The sequence below is a fragment of the Centrocercus urophasianus genome, unplaced genomic scaffold (assembly GCF_019232065.1).
Source record: "Centrocercus urophasianus isolate 14NV4802_14NV808 unplaced genomic scaffold, USGS_Curo_1.0 seq_2, whole genome shotgun sequence".
NCBI classification, from domain to species: Eukaryota; Metazoa; Chordata; class Aves; order Galliformes; family Phasianidae; genus Centrocercus; species Centrocercus urophasianus.
In genome coordinates this window covers 7,687,340-7,702,179 of record NW_024884755.1, presented here as the reverse complement: position 1 = coordinate 7,702,179, position 14,840 = coordinate 7,687,340, and the positions used below count along the sequence as shown (strand labels likewise).

At 40.4% G+C, this 14,840-nt stretch overlaps 1 protein-coding gene and 1 non-coding gene across 2 annotated transcripts; both read right to left on the bottom strand.

Annotated features, from left to right (window-relative positions):
* WDR88 (WD repeat domain 88) lies at positions 1-14,792 on the bottom strand. Its single transcript, XM_042821458.1, has 12 exons — positions 13,691-14,792; positions 13,007-13,117; positions 12,349-12,434; positions 10,913-10,976; positions 10,284-10,422; positions 9,914-10,043; positions 7,717-7,901; positions 7,075-7,157; positions 5,345-5,413; positions 4,834-4,926; positions 4,307-4,476; positions 1-417 (listed from the first exon to the last, which is right to left on the bottom strand). The coding sequence occupies exons 1-11, from the start codon at positions 13,802-13,804 to the stop codon at positions 4,339-4,341; spliced, it is 1,212 nt and encodes a 403-aa protein (XP_042677392.1). The 5' UTR covers positions 13,805-14,792; the 3' UTR covers positions 1-417; positions 4,307-4,338.
* Positions 3,095-3,168, bottom strand: TRNAT-AGU. Its single transcript has one exon. It is a non-coding gene; the product is annotated as a tRNA-Thr (tRNA).
* Positions 14,793-14,840: the final 48 nt, after the last annotated feature.

The window sequence follows — 14,840 nt, the reverse complement described above, 5'->3', positions numbered from 1 at the left end:
TTAACTCAAATCAATAATTAGAGAAACTATAATTAATTGTTCCTGGGCTGCGATGTTCTAATAAGTTTATTCAGGGAGAAGCATCAAATGAAATTACAGGTACAAGAGGCTGTATTTGCTATTACCATACCTTCAACCATTAAATTTTGCTTTCATAGGACAAAAAGAGCAGCGTTTTTAAGTAGATAGCATGTATAATAAAAAAAACCATTTGCTTAAAAAGTCATCCAGAAACAACACCAAATCTACAGTTATGTCATAACAAATGTTATTCAGATGAGAATTCTCAAATACCTGTGTTAAAATATTATCAAGAGATTTTCAGAAAAACTCTGTGCTCCATAGTTTCCACTGACCATAATGAGAGTTCAGCACACGCTGTGGCAGGAATTACGTGAAGGTTGATTGTGTTCAGTCCTGTGTAAGTAAAGAAAAAGCACAAATACTACAGCAGATAAGGACAGACCTTGTTGTTTTGATGCCAGTGCGCTGTTAATAACACAAGAAAAACTCTACTCACATAGCTTGGCTTGACTCATCTTTTCCTCCCTTTATTATGAATCAGATTCTTTGTTATCTTCTATTGAATGAAAATCTGCTGCAGCACAGTCAGTGGGAGTGGTGCCATTGATGTCAGCGAGATCAATTCTTGATTACCTCACTAATATTAACTTTTTAGGTTCTAAGGATCTTAGGCTAGCTACAATTGCTTGAAGGAAAGAAAAGACTTGTTGCAATAAGGAATAAAGACATTTCCCTGGATTGCAGCCTGTTGCTCCATTTTGCAGGAGTTGGGCACACAACTTACTATTTTCTAGCTAACCTGTCTCCTTCCCTGAAGAGCCTTGGTTTTCACTCCCAACTGAAATACAAACAGGCTTTCAAAAATGTAAATATTTTTTTCTATTCAGCTGTAAATAATTACAAGCTGGGAGAATGGAACAACAGCACAGGTCCTAAATGACAAGAATCTAACTTGCACTACTGCCCTCTGTTGTGTTTCTGTCATTTAAGTGATGCTCTGTGGGATATCCATTTCTAAGGTTCCAGACCAGTTTCACCTCTATAAAGGTCTGAGCTGTGAATCTCAATGGCAGAATGAATACAGGTGAGGAGCTGATGTGCTGGGTGGTGTGGGGCAAGCCTCTTCCTGCTCAATAGGACACTCAGTGCCACTGCTTACCTTGTAAGAGCTGACAATGAAAAACCTTACAACAGTCCCATGAACAACACATGTCATTTCTGCAAATTAGTTATAAATGAAAAAAAAATCATCCCAACAAAGTAATAACCGGAGAATGTCATTTTCTTTCTACTACACAGACTGCAGTATCCCAAACAGTTCCCCCCCAACCCCAAAGTTCAAAGCTGATAATTTACACTCTGGCAGATCCTTTCATGACACATGCATCACATCACATTATATAGGCATGACACTGTCACGGTGCACGCCTGTCAAAGTACAACGCTTTGCAAAGCAGCATGTCAGGGAATAGGAAAGGGCAGTCTTGCAAACTGGGGTTAACAGGCGATGTGATTTCACTCAACGTTTTCATCAAATTTTTTCACTCAAATCTTTGTGAATAATGTGCAGGCAGCAATGTCAGCCCTTGCAGACAAACTGCAAAAATATGCTCCCTTAAGCCTACAGTCACTGCTACAATAAACAGCCACTAAACATTTGACTGCCTTTAATATTTCCCTTCTTTAGGCATCTGTCCCTACGATATAGATGTCTCCAATATGCACATCTGCCTGCAGCAGTCACTTCACTTCTTCCTACCCACAGACACGGAGAAATGAAAAATTAAATTTGATCATGTCTGTATGTGAGAGCTCAAGACCCCCAGCTGGAATTCACTGGAGGCTGGCAGAGCATTCTGGCAAAATATCCCTGCACCTTTGCCCTGTCCTTATGTTCTCCCTAAGACATGCACTGCTGGCCACAGCTACAGAAAAACCATGGGGCTAGATGTACCTTTGGTCTTCAATTTGCGTAAGAAAATAATTACACTCTAAATGATACTCAGCACACTCAACTTCATTTTGTCAGTAGCCCAGAATCAGTGAGACTATGACAGACTGCACAGCAAATACTGCTCCAAGGAGGGCTCCTGCAGAGAGCTGTTAAGCCAGGCGCTGATACGAGATGTTAGGCCCATACTTTGCTCTTGGGGCAGCAGAAGCTCCATCCCAGCAACAACTCTGTGCTCCAAATGTGCCAGTGACTACATTTACTCCCATCAGCTTCCATGTGGGCCAAAAACTGCCTGAGGGTACAGCTGCTGGGCTGGGATTTGCTGTACTAACTGGTCTACAGCCTCCTGAGCTCAGATGTGAGGACAGATTGCCTCTGTTGTACATTTGGAAAGACTGCACTGAACCTCATTCACCTGCCCAATGGGGAGGGTTGGCCTTTGACTTCCAGGATGTCTCAGAAAGTTCTGTCAACTCCTGCCTCAGCGGTGGCCTGAGGGAGAACATGGGGCTTCCACACAGCCTGCCCTCAGAAAAGGCAAAAACAAAACTGAAAAAGGGAATGAGGAGAGGTGGGGAGGCCCGGGTAGAGGGGTGGCACATGCCTCATGTTGACCGCTGGACACCTGGCCAGCGGTCACAGAGCATGGGAATAAAACTGAACAGTGAGTGAGCGGATAAAGATTTAGAGACAGGAATCAAAGACATCTGACAGATGAATTCTCTCGGCTCTGTATGACGAAAAAATTCCTCTTTGCAATTCCTTAGGAATCTAGGTGACCAACCAGCAGACCCACAGGTGGGTTGGCTGCCTGGAGCACCACAGGCAGCTGCCGTGAGCCGGCAGAGAAACCGGGCAGCAGGAGCAACGCCCGGCTGCACAAACACACATCGCGTGCATAAACACACATCGCGTGCACAAACAAACACACATCGCGTGCAAAAACACATAAGACATTGCGCGCATGCACGTCATTTCACACACCGGCCGCTTTTCTCCGCACTGCTGCCCATCGCAGCACACAGCCGTGGCGCAGCCCGCTCCACACCCGCCCTTCCCGCACTCCGAGCTGCGGTAAAACTGCGGTCGCGCGCAAAAGGCGAACGTCTACCGCGCAGGCACCGCTGGGATTCGAACCCAGGATCTCCTGTTTACTAGACAGGCGCTTTAACCAACTAAGCCACGGCGCCGGGTGATAGCGACTTGCGCTTCGCGGGCCCAATACATCGACCCGGCTCCTGACCACCAGCCCGCTACCGCGGGGAACGATCTCCTATCGAAATGTACCTCTGTTCCAGAGTTGAACTGGATTCCCGGTTCAGCTATCCTCCCTCTTTTAAGTACCTCTTGGAAATAAATGTTGAAAAGTCTGAAAATATTGTTTTTAGGAACAAGGCTTCCAGATATTTTGAAACACTAAATATTTTATTAATTGATATTTGCACATACACTAAATAGATGCAATCCCTAGGTTGCTCCCAAGAATACTGTGCTCCTTGCTGGGTGGACCCTTATTAGACAGAAATAGTTTGTACTGAATTGTGTCAGACATGAACTACAGCTTCTTCTCATGGCTGGAAGTTATTGCACAGCAGTTTGTAGCAGCATGGCAGCAAGAGGCAAGAGGGAGAATCTGACCATGAACTTGTTCATCATTTTACTTAAAAAAATTCTTTGTAAGTATCTTTTGTTTGTCCACTGAAAGCAAAGATTCTGTATGTGCCATAGTCAAGAAGAATTGTTTATCTAAGAAATGGAAGGAAACTTGACAATAATTTATAATTCACACATATTCATTAATAAACTGAGCTTGGAACTACTGTATTCATTAAAAATTGTTTAAAATTTACCAACAGGCAAGTAAATAAGTTTGTTCTCTAGTACCATACTATATAGACTTCAACTACTGGGCAGTTTCAGTCTTTAGGTGACAAGGCACAGCTGTTCAGGGCATAAGGGAAGCATAGAATCACAGAATTGTCTGAGTTGGAATGGACCCTTAAAGGCCATCTGGTCCAACTCCCCGGACACCTACAGCTCCATCGGATGCTCAGAGCCTGGGTGTATCCAGGGATGTGGCATTCACCAGCACTCTGGGCAAACTATTCTAGTGCTTTACTACCCTTACCATAATCTTTCTTCCTTATATCCAGTCTAAATCTCTTCTCTCTTAGTTGGAAACCATTTGCCGTTGTCCTGTCTCAAGAGACCCTGCTTAGCAGCGTAGTTTATCATTCTTGATACAGAACACTGTAGCAGAACAAGATTAAATGTTCAGCTTTATATGTGCAGTACATGAAGGTGTACAGACATTACATTTATACTTACATATGTTGACATCCAAAGACTGTCATACGAATTTAAAGATCAGGAGGGATGGAAGGTGGCAATGGCAAAATACTTCTTGCTGGAGAAGACAGACGACAGAATACACACTTGGATATCACTTCAAAGCCACCATGCTGCAGGCTTAAGAAAGGTCTTTCACATTCTTCACACTGGTACAAATACAATAAAAATGGTAGTTCAGCCACACACATGAAGTTTACTCCATTTCTATTAGACTCTATACAGCATTAATTTCAAATTCAATAGAAAATATTTACAGAAAAGTTAATGGCATATTTTACTGTTTGATGCACCTTTGCACATGAATTGGTGTCCTTATCACAAACAGTTTTAAAAGAGAATTGTTACTACTACATTCTACTCCCCCCAAAAAGATGTACATATCTTCACAAAGAAAGAACAATCCATTAGTTCTTTCAGCTAGCAAAACTCAAGCTTTCCTTTAAAATCCAGGCTTTGTTTCTGAATAAAATATGAAGTGTGGTTAGAAAATAAAATAATATAACCTGAGCAATTTTTGAGCCTTTTTCTTTTCTGCTTTCTATCACTGAAGGTATGCGATCCATCCTTTCAATATTCCACAGTCTCAAAGTAGAATCCTGGGAAACAAAAGCAATCATTTTTATATGTTTGTGTATCACCAAAACACTGATTTACATAATTTCCAAGAAGATGAGAGCTCCTATTTCTTCAGATAAGTCTCTCAACAGGAGAGTGCTAAACCCTCTCACCTTTAAGAATCACCTGTCTCACGTTTAAGCATATCTTTGGAAACAACCTGTAGCAATCTTAAAACTGCATGGACATTTTAAGACAACAAAAAATAAACATAGTCATCAAATTATTTTTAAGATTTTCTACAATTACTTGATGTAGATACTGATTAGAACACAGAAGTTTTGTGAGCAATTGAATTATTTTCAAATGTCGTCAAACAAAACCTGACACGAAGGGATGAAATCTTCACATCCACTTCTAATTTAGCTCTTGAAATCGCATCAGGAAAGTGGTGATCACCTTTGAGGCTGAAAGAATCCACTTCTTGTCTTCACTAATTGCAACATCTGTCACCCAGTCCCAATGGCCCTACAGTAAAGAAAAATCTAACTTTAAGCCAAAAAAAAAAAAAAAAAAGCACATAGCCAATTTTCTAATAATAAAAATTACTGTCTGTACTATGCACTCATTTTGAAATGCAAAAGGAAAATTGTTATCTACACTCTTCATGGTCAGCTAGAAAAAGGCATTGCTAGAAAGCTCATGTTTTCTCACGTGTACCTGAGAGCAGTTGCTGTTACAAGCCGTGGGATGCAGCCCACCGGCAGCAGCAGCCAGGGGCAGTGCATCTGTCAGTTACCATGAAGGTGAGCTCCACTGAAAGACTTCTTTTCTACTTTTAAACAGCTTATTAAAGAACTGTAAGGAGAAAGAGCTGATTCCTACCACTAATTACTTCAATAAATAAACAAATAAATAAAAAGAGACTGCTTAGCATGCAGTAACAGAGGAAAGAGCTCTGGGAACAGACAGCAGCTTCCCCCCATTTCAAGGCAGGGAACCCAATGCTGAAAACAGGCCAGGTCTAGCACCTGTATCAGATACCCTCCTTCTGACAACAGCAGCACTGCTGATCTCCAGTGAACAACACTGAGCTGGCATAAGAACAGAGGCAGGTTGAAGTCTAAAATGACGTGCTTACTCCAGTGATGTAGGCTGTATAAACATATATGGAATCAACAGATAAAATCCCTAAGGTTTGGGCAGATATGGTGTCATTTTTATGATTAACACCACATTCAATAAGTTAATTATAAAAGATGAACAATTGTGTATTTTCCAAGCACAGAGAAAAAGCTAAATATGCATATATAAAACTTAAGTAGTTTTTTTACAGCAGAATCTTTAAAATGTTTTTAAATTTAGTCATGAGCAAGGAACAGGAATTCTCCACAGCTACAAAGACATTAACATTTAAACAGATGCCTTTGTGTTTAATGGCAAACTGAGTTACTTACAGCGATTGCTGTGAACTGGGATATCTGCAGTAATTGCATCTTGCAAAGCACCAGTGGAGAACATGTGCTGCTGTTGTTCAAAAGGTTTAACCTGTACAGTTCCAATTCAGGAGGGTTTGTAAGCCTACATGTAAGGCAACCAGCATGAGGCACAAGCTTATAAACTCCCCCAAATAAAGATACTATCTTGAACGCAGACAACAGTGGAAAGTTATTTGCAAGCTCAAAAGACTTTGAAGGAAAGCTGTATTTTCTGACACATTCCAGGTGGGCTTTTTCATGAACGTTTTAGCTAAGCCTTCAGTACTGCATGCAGTAATTCAGAAAGAAAGAAAGAAAAAAAAGTCCACTGAAATCAGATTTGCAGAGGACAGGAAAAGAACCAAGGTTGCAAATCTGTACTCTGACATAATTGCCTGACTTCTGTGAAAATAACATTTGCAAAATGGGCACACAAAGTTATGAACAGTTTTAAGCATGCCATAAAATCATATCCCATAGTTAGATGGAATCTCGTGTTTATAACTGACCTGATAGAGGTAGTATCTTCCTGACTAATTGTGTATGAATATATTGTTCTAACCAATTACATCACACAAATTCAGTATGTTTTGCTGCCTGTATCTGGAAAGGATGGGCAAGGATACTGTGTAACAACAAATACAATGCTTTTAAAGGAGCACACACTTTACAGCTTCTCATCAAACTACTGACAAAATAAAACCACAGTACCTTTAAGCTTAACTTCTTATATCCTGCATCTGTTTCCCATATGGTTATAGCGTTGTCATATCCACCAGACACTACAAGTGATGCTGAAATATGAAATCAGAATATTTACTGTATATTTGCTTTGACACACAGACTAATAAGAGACTCCTTCTAGCACTGTGTCAGACTTGGTTAATAACATGTAAGTAATGAGCTATTAGTCATGCTTTGACAAGATGCTAGAAGTTCCTTTTGGCTATTTGTTGCTAACGTTCTTGATTTTATAAATAGTAAGCATAACTTGGCATAATAGTAATGTAACAGTAAACAGCAATAGTAAATATAGTAATAGTAGTGAAGAAATGAAGCTGCAAAAGGAAACAGCTAATTAGACCAATATGTAGAGAAACTCATATCAGCCCATGCCAGTGAAGAGAATCTGTTCCAGTACAATGGCAGTTTGCAATAATACAAATTTCATGCCTGTAGAGGGGCTGTGGTCATCAACTTCAATTTACATGGAGATCATTTTCTTGTAATTAAATATGCTATCTTGGAAATGACAAATTTCTTACACGATTGGAGTGGTCACTTGTGGCTCACCCGCTATGTCACGTACACAGATATTGAGACACATCGTGTGCTGGTATCAAGATAACTCACCATCTTGGCTAAAGCAACAGGAACTAACAGAACCCTCATGTCCCTGGTTCAAAGTAACAGGTCCACGACTCCAAAATTCTCCTGTCTTTACATCCCATATTTTTAAGCTCCTGTCCCAGGATGCTGTGCATAAGTATTGACCATCAGATGTAAAGCAACAATCTGAGATAGCATTGCTGTGTCCCCTGAAACATGAAAACACCCCAACAGGGGTTTTGTAAGCATTATCAAACTCTCAGAGAGCCTCCTGTGGCACTGAGCACTCTCTCCATCCAGTAGAGCATCATAAGCACATTCTGAATGTTAACTGTATGGATAGTTCTGTAAAGCCCCTGGAGCTGCTCACAGCCCTGCAGCCTGCATGGGTTTGGGCTCCTTGCAGAGTGAGCCATTGGCCAGAATGGACCCAAGCAGTGAGTGAGCGATGACATTGCTTTGCAGAACAACCACACTTCTTTAAAAGCAAGTTACCAAAAAAAGTCCAAAAAATGTGAATTTGCCTTCTAATACTCAGAGGAAAGAGATGAATCAATTTATATTAAAGTCTATAAAAGGAATCTGGAAGAAGCTCTGGAACAGGTTGAGAACTTTGGGGCTTCCTGCAGTCTGCACCAGGGGAGGGATCACAAGCCTCTCTTACAGGAAACAAGGCTGTCATCACTGTGATTTAAAAGAAATATTATTACAATACTCCAGATTGAATTTCCCATCCAAACTAATTCCTAATTCCTCATCAGACCATTTTATTACTGTTTAAAGGCACTCTCTGTTTACTCTTGTTATAATTCAAAGCTAAATTTGTTGAGTTTATTAAAAGCTATTGCTATTTTAACAGCTCACTTGATATCTATCATAGAATTTATTCTTAAAAATGATAACGATGCCCAACATTGACCTAATTTTTAAATGTTAAATGTTTCAAATGCTTATTTCAGTGAGAGATGTAAGGGTTTAGCACAGGAAGCTGTAGGAGCTCACTAGAAGCACAACTGCTGGTACTGGGCATGACACTGTCCAAAAGTAATGCCTTTTATGGTGTCAGCCCACAACATCAGTGGTAGAGATTGGTGGTATGGCACCATCATAGAGATTGAATCTTCCCACCAATATTGTTGCTGTGTGACAGATGCCAGCAGAGGGACAGTCTGATCCAAAATGGCATCTTACATGGAAATGCACATGTAGCAGAGGCATGTCATTGAATTCCTCCATGTGGAAAAAGTGGCACCCATTGGCACTCACTGGCACTTGCTGAACATTGGTGGAGACCAAACAGGGGGTGTGAGCACGGTGATGCAGTGCATGGTGCATCCCAGCAGTGGTAACAGTGACAGTGGGTCACCTCCACTGGTGCAGGCTCTTGTTCATTGCTGGTGAAAATGCACATCTGATGATGGTGCCTATGCTGCAAAATAGCACCTTGTAGCTGAAAAATTATAAATTTATTTTAAAATACATAAATATGTAACAATTTTAAATAACCAGTGTTCTTGTGCTCTTTTGTTACAGTTTCCATGGAATTAAATAGGAGGGATTACTTTTGCAGCAAGAAATCACCTGGAAAACCTGTACCAGAACTCAGAGTGACCACAATTGGTTCACTGTGAAAATATAAGTACATACTGAGCTGGGGCCCAGAGCATCTGTCCTGGATCCAGTCCTGATTCATACTGCCATTAACAACATAGATAATGAGATAATGAGAGATGAAAAGAAGCCAAAGAGGGAAGCCAAAGATGGCCCTCACTTATACAGGAAAAATAATTAAGATTCAAAATAACCATTGTGTTATTTCTCCTTCACTATATAATATTTTTAAAGACTTTTTTTTTCTATGTAATATTTTATCTTCTCACTTGTCAATGATTATAAATTCTTCCTAATTACTAGGAATTACACCAGTAAGTTTGTACTTCAGCACTATATTGCATATGCTTCTTCCAGTGTATTTAAAAGAACCTAGGAGCTCTAAAAACTAGCACAAAAACGCTGACAAAATGCAACTTTTCAATAATTTACAGCGGGAAGCTTGAGTGGAAATTTTCATTCATGCATTCCACATATATCACATATAACTTAATTCAGTTCAACAATTACAGCTCATTTTCTCCAGTACAAATCTTACCATAACTCTCACTGATAATTGTCAAGGATGCAAACAATACCACGCATAATTAATTACAGTGTTATTTCTTACTCTTTAATTGTAATGGAGGTGGATCGAGCTACCATATCCCACAGCTTTATAGTCTTATCGTACGATACTGAAGTCACCCTCTGATTATCAGGATCAAAACAGCATCTTGTGATTGTACTCCTGTGATGACCTGTGGAAAACACACCAAGAGGAACTATTGCAAAGCTGCTTCCCAGCTTTGAATCATTAGCTCTCCATCTCAGTGCACAAGTCTGAAAGGCAGAACTACCCACAGCAGCTGTGTGCCAGTCTATCTGCAAAACACAGACATTTATGAAGGAAGGGCATCTGAACTGAGTTCATTGTTATTATTAAGAAATACAAGAAATCAAGAACCGAATAAACAAAATTTAAAAGTCATAAATCTTACCTTGGACACATACCACCTCTGTTGCACTTACTGCATCAAAAACAGATATGGCATTGCCTTTATCTGAGCCAGATACCACATATTTGCCATCATGGGAAATATTACATGAAGTTACGATGCCTTCATGTTCTATTGTCCACTACAAAGAAAAGAAAGGCTTTTGGAAACACGCTTGAGGGTTAGAGATAAGAGTCTTTAACAGCGCTTGCTTTAATCTCTAAGTAGGCTCAGAAGAAAGGAGTTTGGTATTACTTTATTTTAGCAAAAGGTGATAGAAGTATTTATATCCAATTCTATCTTTAAAATAGCAGTAAGTTTAAAATTAGACAGGGATACCCCGTTCAAATCCTAAAATGTTAATTCAATCAGTCTAACATATCCTCTGAGACAGATTATTACTATTACAGCCATTTTTATCTGAAATAACTGAGACATCTTCATCATCAAGGGACTTACTGTGATCAAACAATCAGACTAAAACCTAGACTAAAAATCAAGCCTGCCTACCCTGACTGTAGTGCATTGTGCAAAGAATGCTTTTGGTTTTTTTGTTCTTTGTCAATAACTAAGGAATGCAACTGAATTTTACAGTTACACTTTCTTGAGGATGCACTCAAAAGGATACATACAAGCACTTTTCCTGTTTCCATATCCCAGGTCTTGACAGTGTTATCATAGGATGATGTCACCATCCTAAAAATGACCATGAAAACAGCATTCAGTGTTCTCACTCAAGAGAAGATATTTGAAAATAAATGCTAACTTTTAATTCTGACAATGATTTGACATCCTCACACTCATTACTTCAAAAAAGATTTGTAAGCACTGCAGCAAAAATTGCCTTTTGCAGTTTAAAATATGTAATTATTTATATTTCAGATATAAACTACAATAAAAATGTCACGTATGCAATTTTCAGACACTGCTCTGCCAAACCCACATTACACAACAAAGCTAACTGATGACAAGTGGCAGGTTTCCACGAATGAGGAGGTCACCACCAAGTTTGCTTTCACATTGTTTTATTAGAATATTTCCAAATATCTAAAAAATAGCATTTATATGGAACGTCACAGTATAGGGCAAATGTTTTTAGTCCCATTGTGGCTTTTCCAGTTTTTTATCAAGTTCACAAAAGGTCACTTTCACAAATTTTGCCCAGGAAGCTTCATGCAAACTAAAAATAAATTCTCAAACCTTCTATTCTTCTCATTATGCATATGTTTCCTTCACTTGCATGATCTCTGCTCCTAAATGGAAGCACTTAGCACAAGAGATAACAAGAAGATAATGAACTGGTGACATTTTTGGTTGGGAGGCAGCAGGCAGAATGGCACATATGCAATCCCATGGTCAAAAGGAGATTAGACAACTCTTTAATTTGATAAAAATTGATTTAAACTACAAATTAATGATAAAACGTAGCAGAAATAATACCCCTGGTGGCAATGTATGACCTACTCAATCAAATGTTAGTGCACGCTGCAGTTGTTTTAATTATTATAGCCAGAGATTGACACTAGGTAAGATGCATTTCTTCTTAAATTGACATTACAGGCTTAATGGAAAGCATATAGATTATTAATAAACAATACAGAACTTTTATGACCATATAAATCTCACTGACAGATGAACCCCTGTGCTTCAATGTTGCTCTTCTATGCAATACCTGTTTACACACTCCTTTCAGAACACAAGCCACAGACTTCCAGCCACAAATAACTCACAAGCAGCAAATTCCTTTGCCCTGCAAAGGTCATGACTTGGACTATTCCTTCAGTGGCCACCAAATGAAAACCAAAAGACTTGCACGAACTGTAGGGGAAATCAACTGGAGATGAAGGAGTCTGGCAGTGAACAGGCTGCCAGACTAAGACAAAGGAATAATGAACAGAAAATGAAGCAAAAGAAGTTTCACTTTGATGAAATAGAAAACCATAGGAACAACTGAAGAAGTAACTGATCTGTTCCAAATTTGTCTGATGTTTTCCACATGCAATCACATTTAACCTTGAAAAATCACATTGTCTCCTTTTTTAAATAAATTGTGATAGAAAATAGTCACCTTCTATTGTCAGGACTCAAATTGCATTCAGAAACTGGGGCTGTGTGTTCTTCAAAAATTTGAACAGGAAATCCTTTGGCAACATCCTTGAATAAATCCAGAAGAGTTTGATTGGGAAGTGCTTTTTTTGTGAAAAAATACACAGCACCACAAAACCAAAGCAAAATAAAGCTTGCGAAATAACGTTAGCCTTACGTGTGTGCCTTACATGTTTTATCTAATCTAGAAATACAAATGAAAACTTATTTCTGTGTATTCTAAATTCAATTGTGAATGTTGTGTTCAAAGCACGAACAGCCAATCTCATCAGTACTGCCCACCCAAGTGTTGCCTCGTGTTTCAAGAGCATGCCTACACACCAGCCTGGTCCAGGCACTGGTGCCAGGACTTTTTGTTGTTTGTACAAAAACAACCAGAGGTCCATTGTTGGGCTCCTGTGTACTGCAGTGATACAGATGAAGACTAATACTGCAAAAAGGCCAAGATCCATCACACTGACCAACATTTCACTCCTTGCTCATTTGTACTCTGCCATCTTCCTCTGTGAGGAGGCAACTTCAAATTCTTTACAAAATATTCCACCTATCAGTAGTCAAATCATATTAAGACATCACCATAACAGATTTTTTTTTAATTTGCTGTTGTGCTCACAACATACCCAGAGCTTCACTGTTCTGTCATAAGAGCATGAAAGTACTTTTGAGTCTTCACAGCAAAAATGGCAGGAACTCACAGTATCGCCGTGCCCTCTTAGAATTTTAAATTGAATCTGTAAGCAAACAGAGCAAAGTTTAGGAAATCTTCTTCGCAACCCTTGGGGCAGCCACCTCCACGCAGTGGAGCACGATGCAGCAGCAGAGCTCTGTATGGAGAGGTCAGTCCTGCTCTGGCACTGGGCTGCAGCTGCTCGAGATGGTCACCGCCTGGTGGAGAAAAGAAGGTCGGTGGATTTGATTCTTATTTTCTGGAGAGAAAGGGCAGGGTTGTTTTCTTTTGTTTATTTTTCCCAGTTTCTCTCAAGCAAAGCAATATTTATTTTTAAATCTCAAAAGTCTCTCTCAAGTCTTTCAAAAATCTTTCTGTGTTTCGGTGATTCTGGCCAATGGAGAGGCAGTGCCAAAGGCCTTAGGGCTGTGCTGTTTAGCCACGACCACGAGTTGTGTGAAACACTCTCAGAAAGCCTTTCTTCAGTCACTGAGCGCCCACCACAAGCCTGTGTGAACCAAGCCACCAAAAAACCCAGCTGCCCCAAGCATTGGTGCTGAGCTTTCAGAAGCCCTGACCAGCACTCTGCCAACGCTCCCGTCCTCCCAACAGCCCCAACTTCCCCTTCCCAGCCCACCTCTGCCATTTGCTCCTGGTCCTCCCCGAGCCCCTCAGCCGGGGACATCTCGGGCTGGGGCTCAGGCAGTGGCTCTATGGCCAAGGGGTCCCCACGGCTGCCCCCTGCCGCCATGCTGCCCTCTCAGCCTCAGGCTGCGCAGTGGCGGGAACGCAGCCCTGAGGCCTGGCTGCACAGTGTGGGTTTGCTCTGTCACAGCTGTGCTGGTGCAACGCAGGGTCTGTTTTATATCTTCCTTGCAGCGGAGGCAACCTCAACGCCTCAGATGTTTTTTCTCCCCTCCACCGGTGTTCTTGTTGGCTTTATTTTAAAAACCATGCATTCTGCAATTCACCACACAACAGTTAACCACCTCGCTCTAATCAAGAGCTGCTGTAAAGCTGCAGATACCTAAAGACACACCTGAAGTCAGACACGAAAGAACTAGTACCTACAATAGAGGATTTCAGTGAAGGGTTTTGTCTGTAAGTTTAGACAAGGTTGTTCTGGAGTCCTTATGCACCTGGGAGCTGAGAGGCTGCAGGTCTACTTAACAGCTTGCTGGGTCGTAGCTTACATTAATACTGCAAGCTGTACTTTCTAAATGTACCGCATGAAATAAAAGTAGTGTTTTCATTGTGAATACATGTAATAGCTGAATAATGCAGTTTATAATTATAGTAGTAATGTATTAAAGCTAATACAGCCTTTATTTCGGTAAAACTGACAGCTTAATGGTTTAGGTCTGCTATGACAAATGCTATACGTACTTGGGAGATGTTCCAAGTCCAGTTACAGCCAGATGCTGGGAAAATGCGACCTTTCTGCATTAGAAAGGTTAGAAGAAATAAAAAACACACACAATACATATTTTACATTACTTCAGTTTTTAAGTCCCTAACTTAATTCCAACAAACATTTGCCCTTCAGAGTGAAGGGAAGAGAGAACGGTTGGAAAAGACCTTCGAAAGACCTGATCTCTTCAGGGCTTACCAAAGTTTAAGGCATACTATTGAGGGCACAGTCTCTGAAACACTGGCAGACACAGGGAACCAGCCACCTCACTAGGTGCTGACTGTGTCTGACCACCCTTGTGGCAAATAAATTTTTCCTAATGCCTTATGTAAACCTCCCCAGAACTTCCTGCCATTCCCATACTTCTTGAGATATT

Excerpts from the sequence above, each read along its gene's own strand:
- WDR88 (XM_042821458.1), bottom strand. The coding sequence starts at position 13,804 with ATGGCGGCAGGGGGCAGCCGTGGGGACCCCTTGGCCATAGAGCCACTG. Across the intron at positions 13,118-13,690 it reads ACCAGGAGCAAATGGCAGAG|ATTCAATTTAAAATTCTAAG; the intron begins GTGGGCTGGGAA and ends GTTTGCTTACAG. Across the intron at positions 5,414-7,074 it reads ATAAGAAGTTAAGCTTAAAG|GGCCATTGGGACTGGGTGAC; the intron begins GTACTGTGGTTT and ends TCTTTACTGTAG.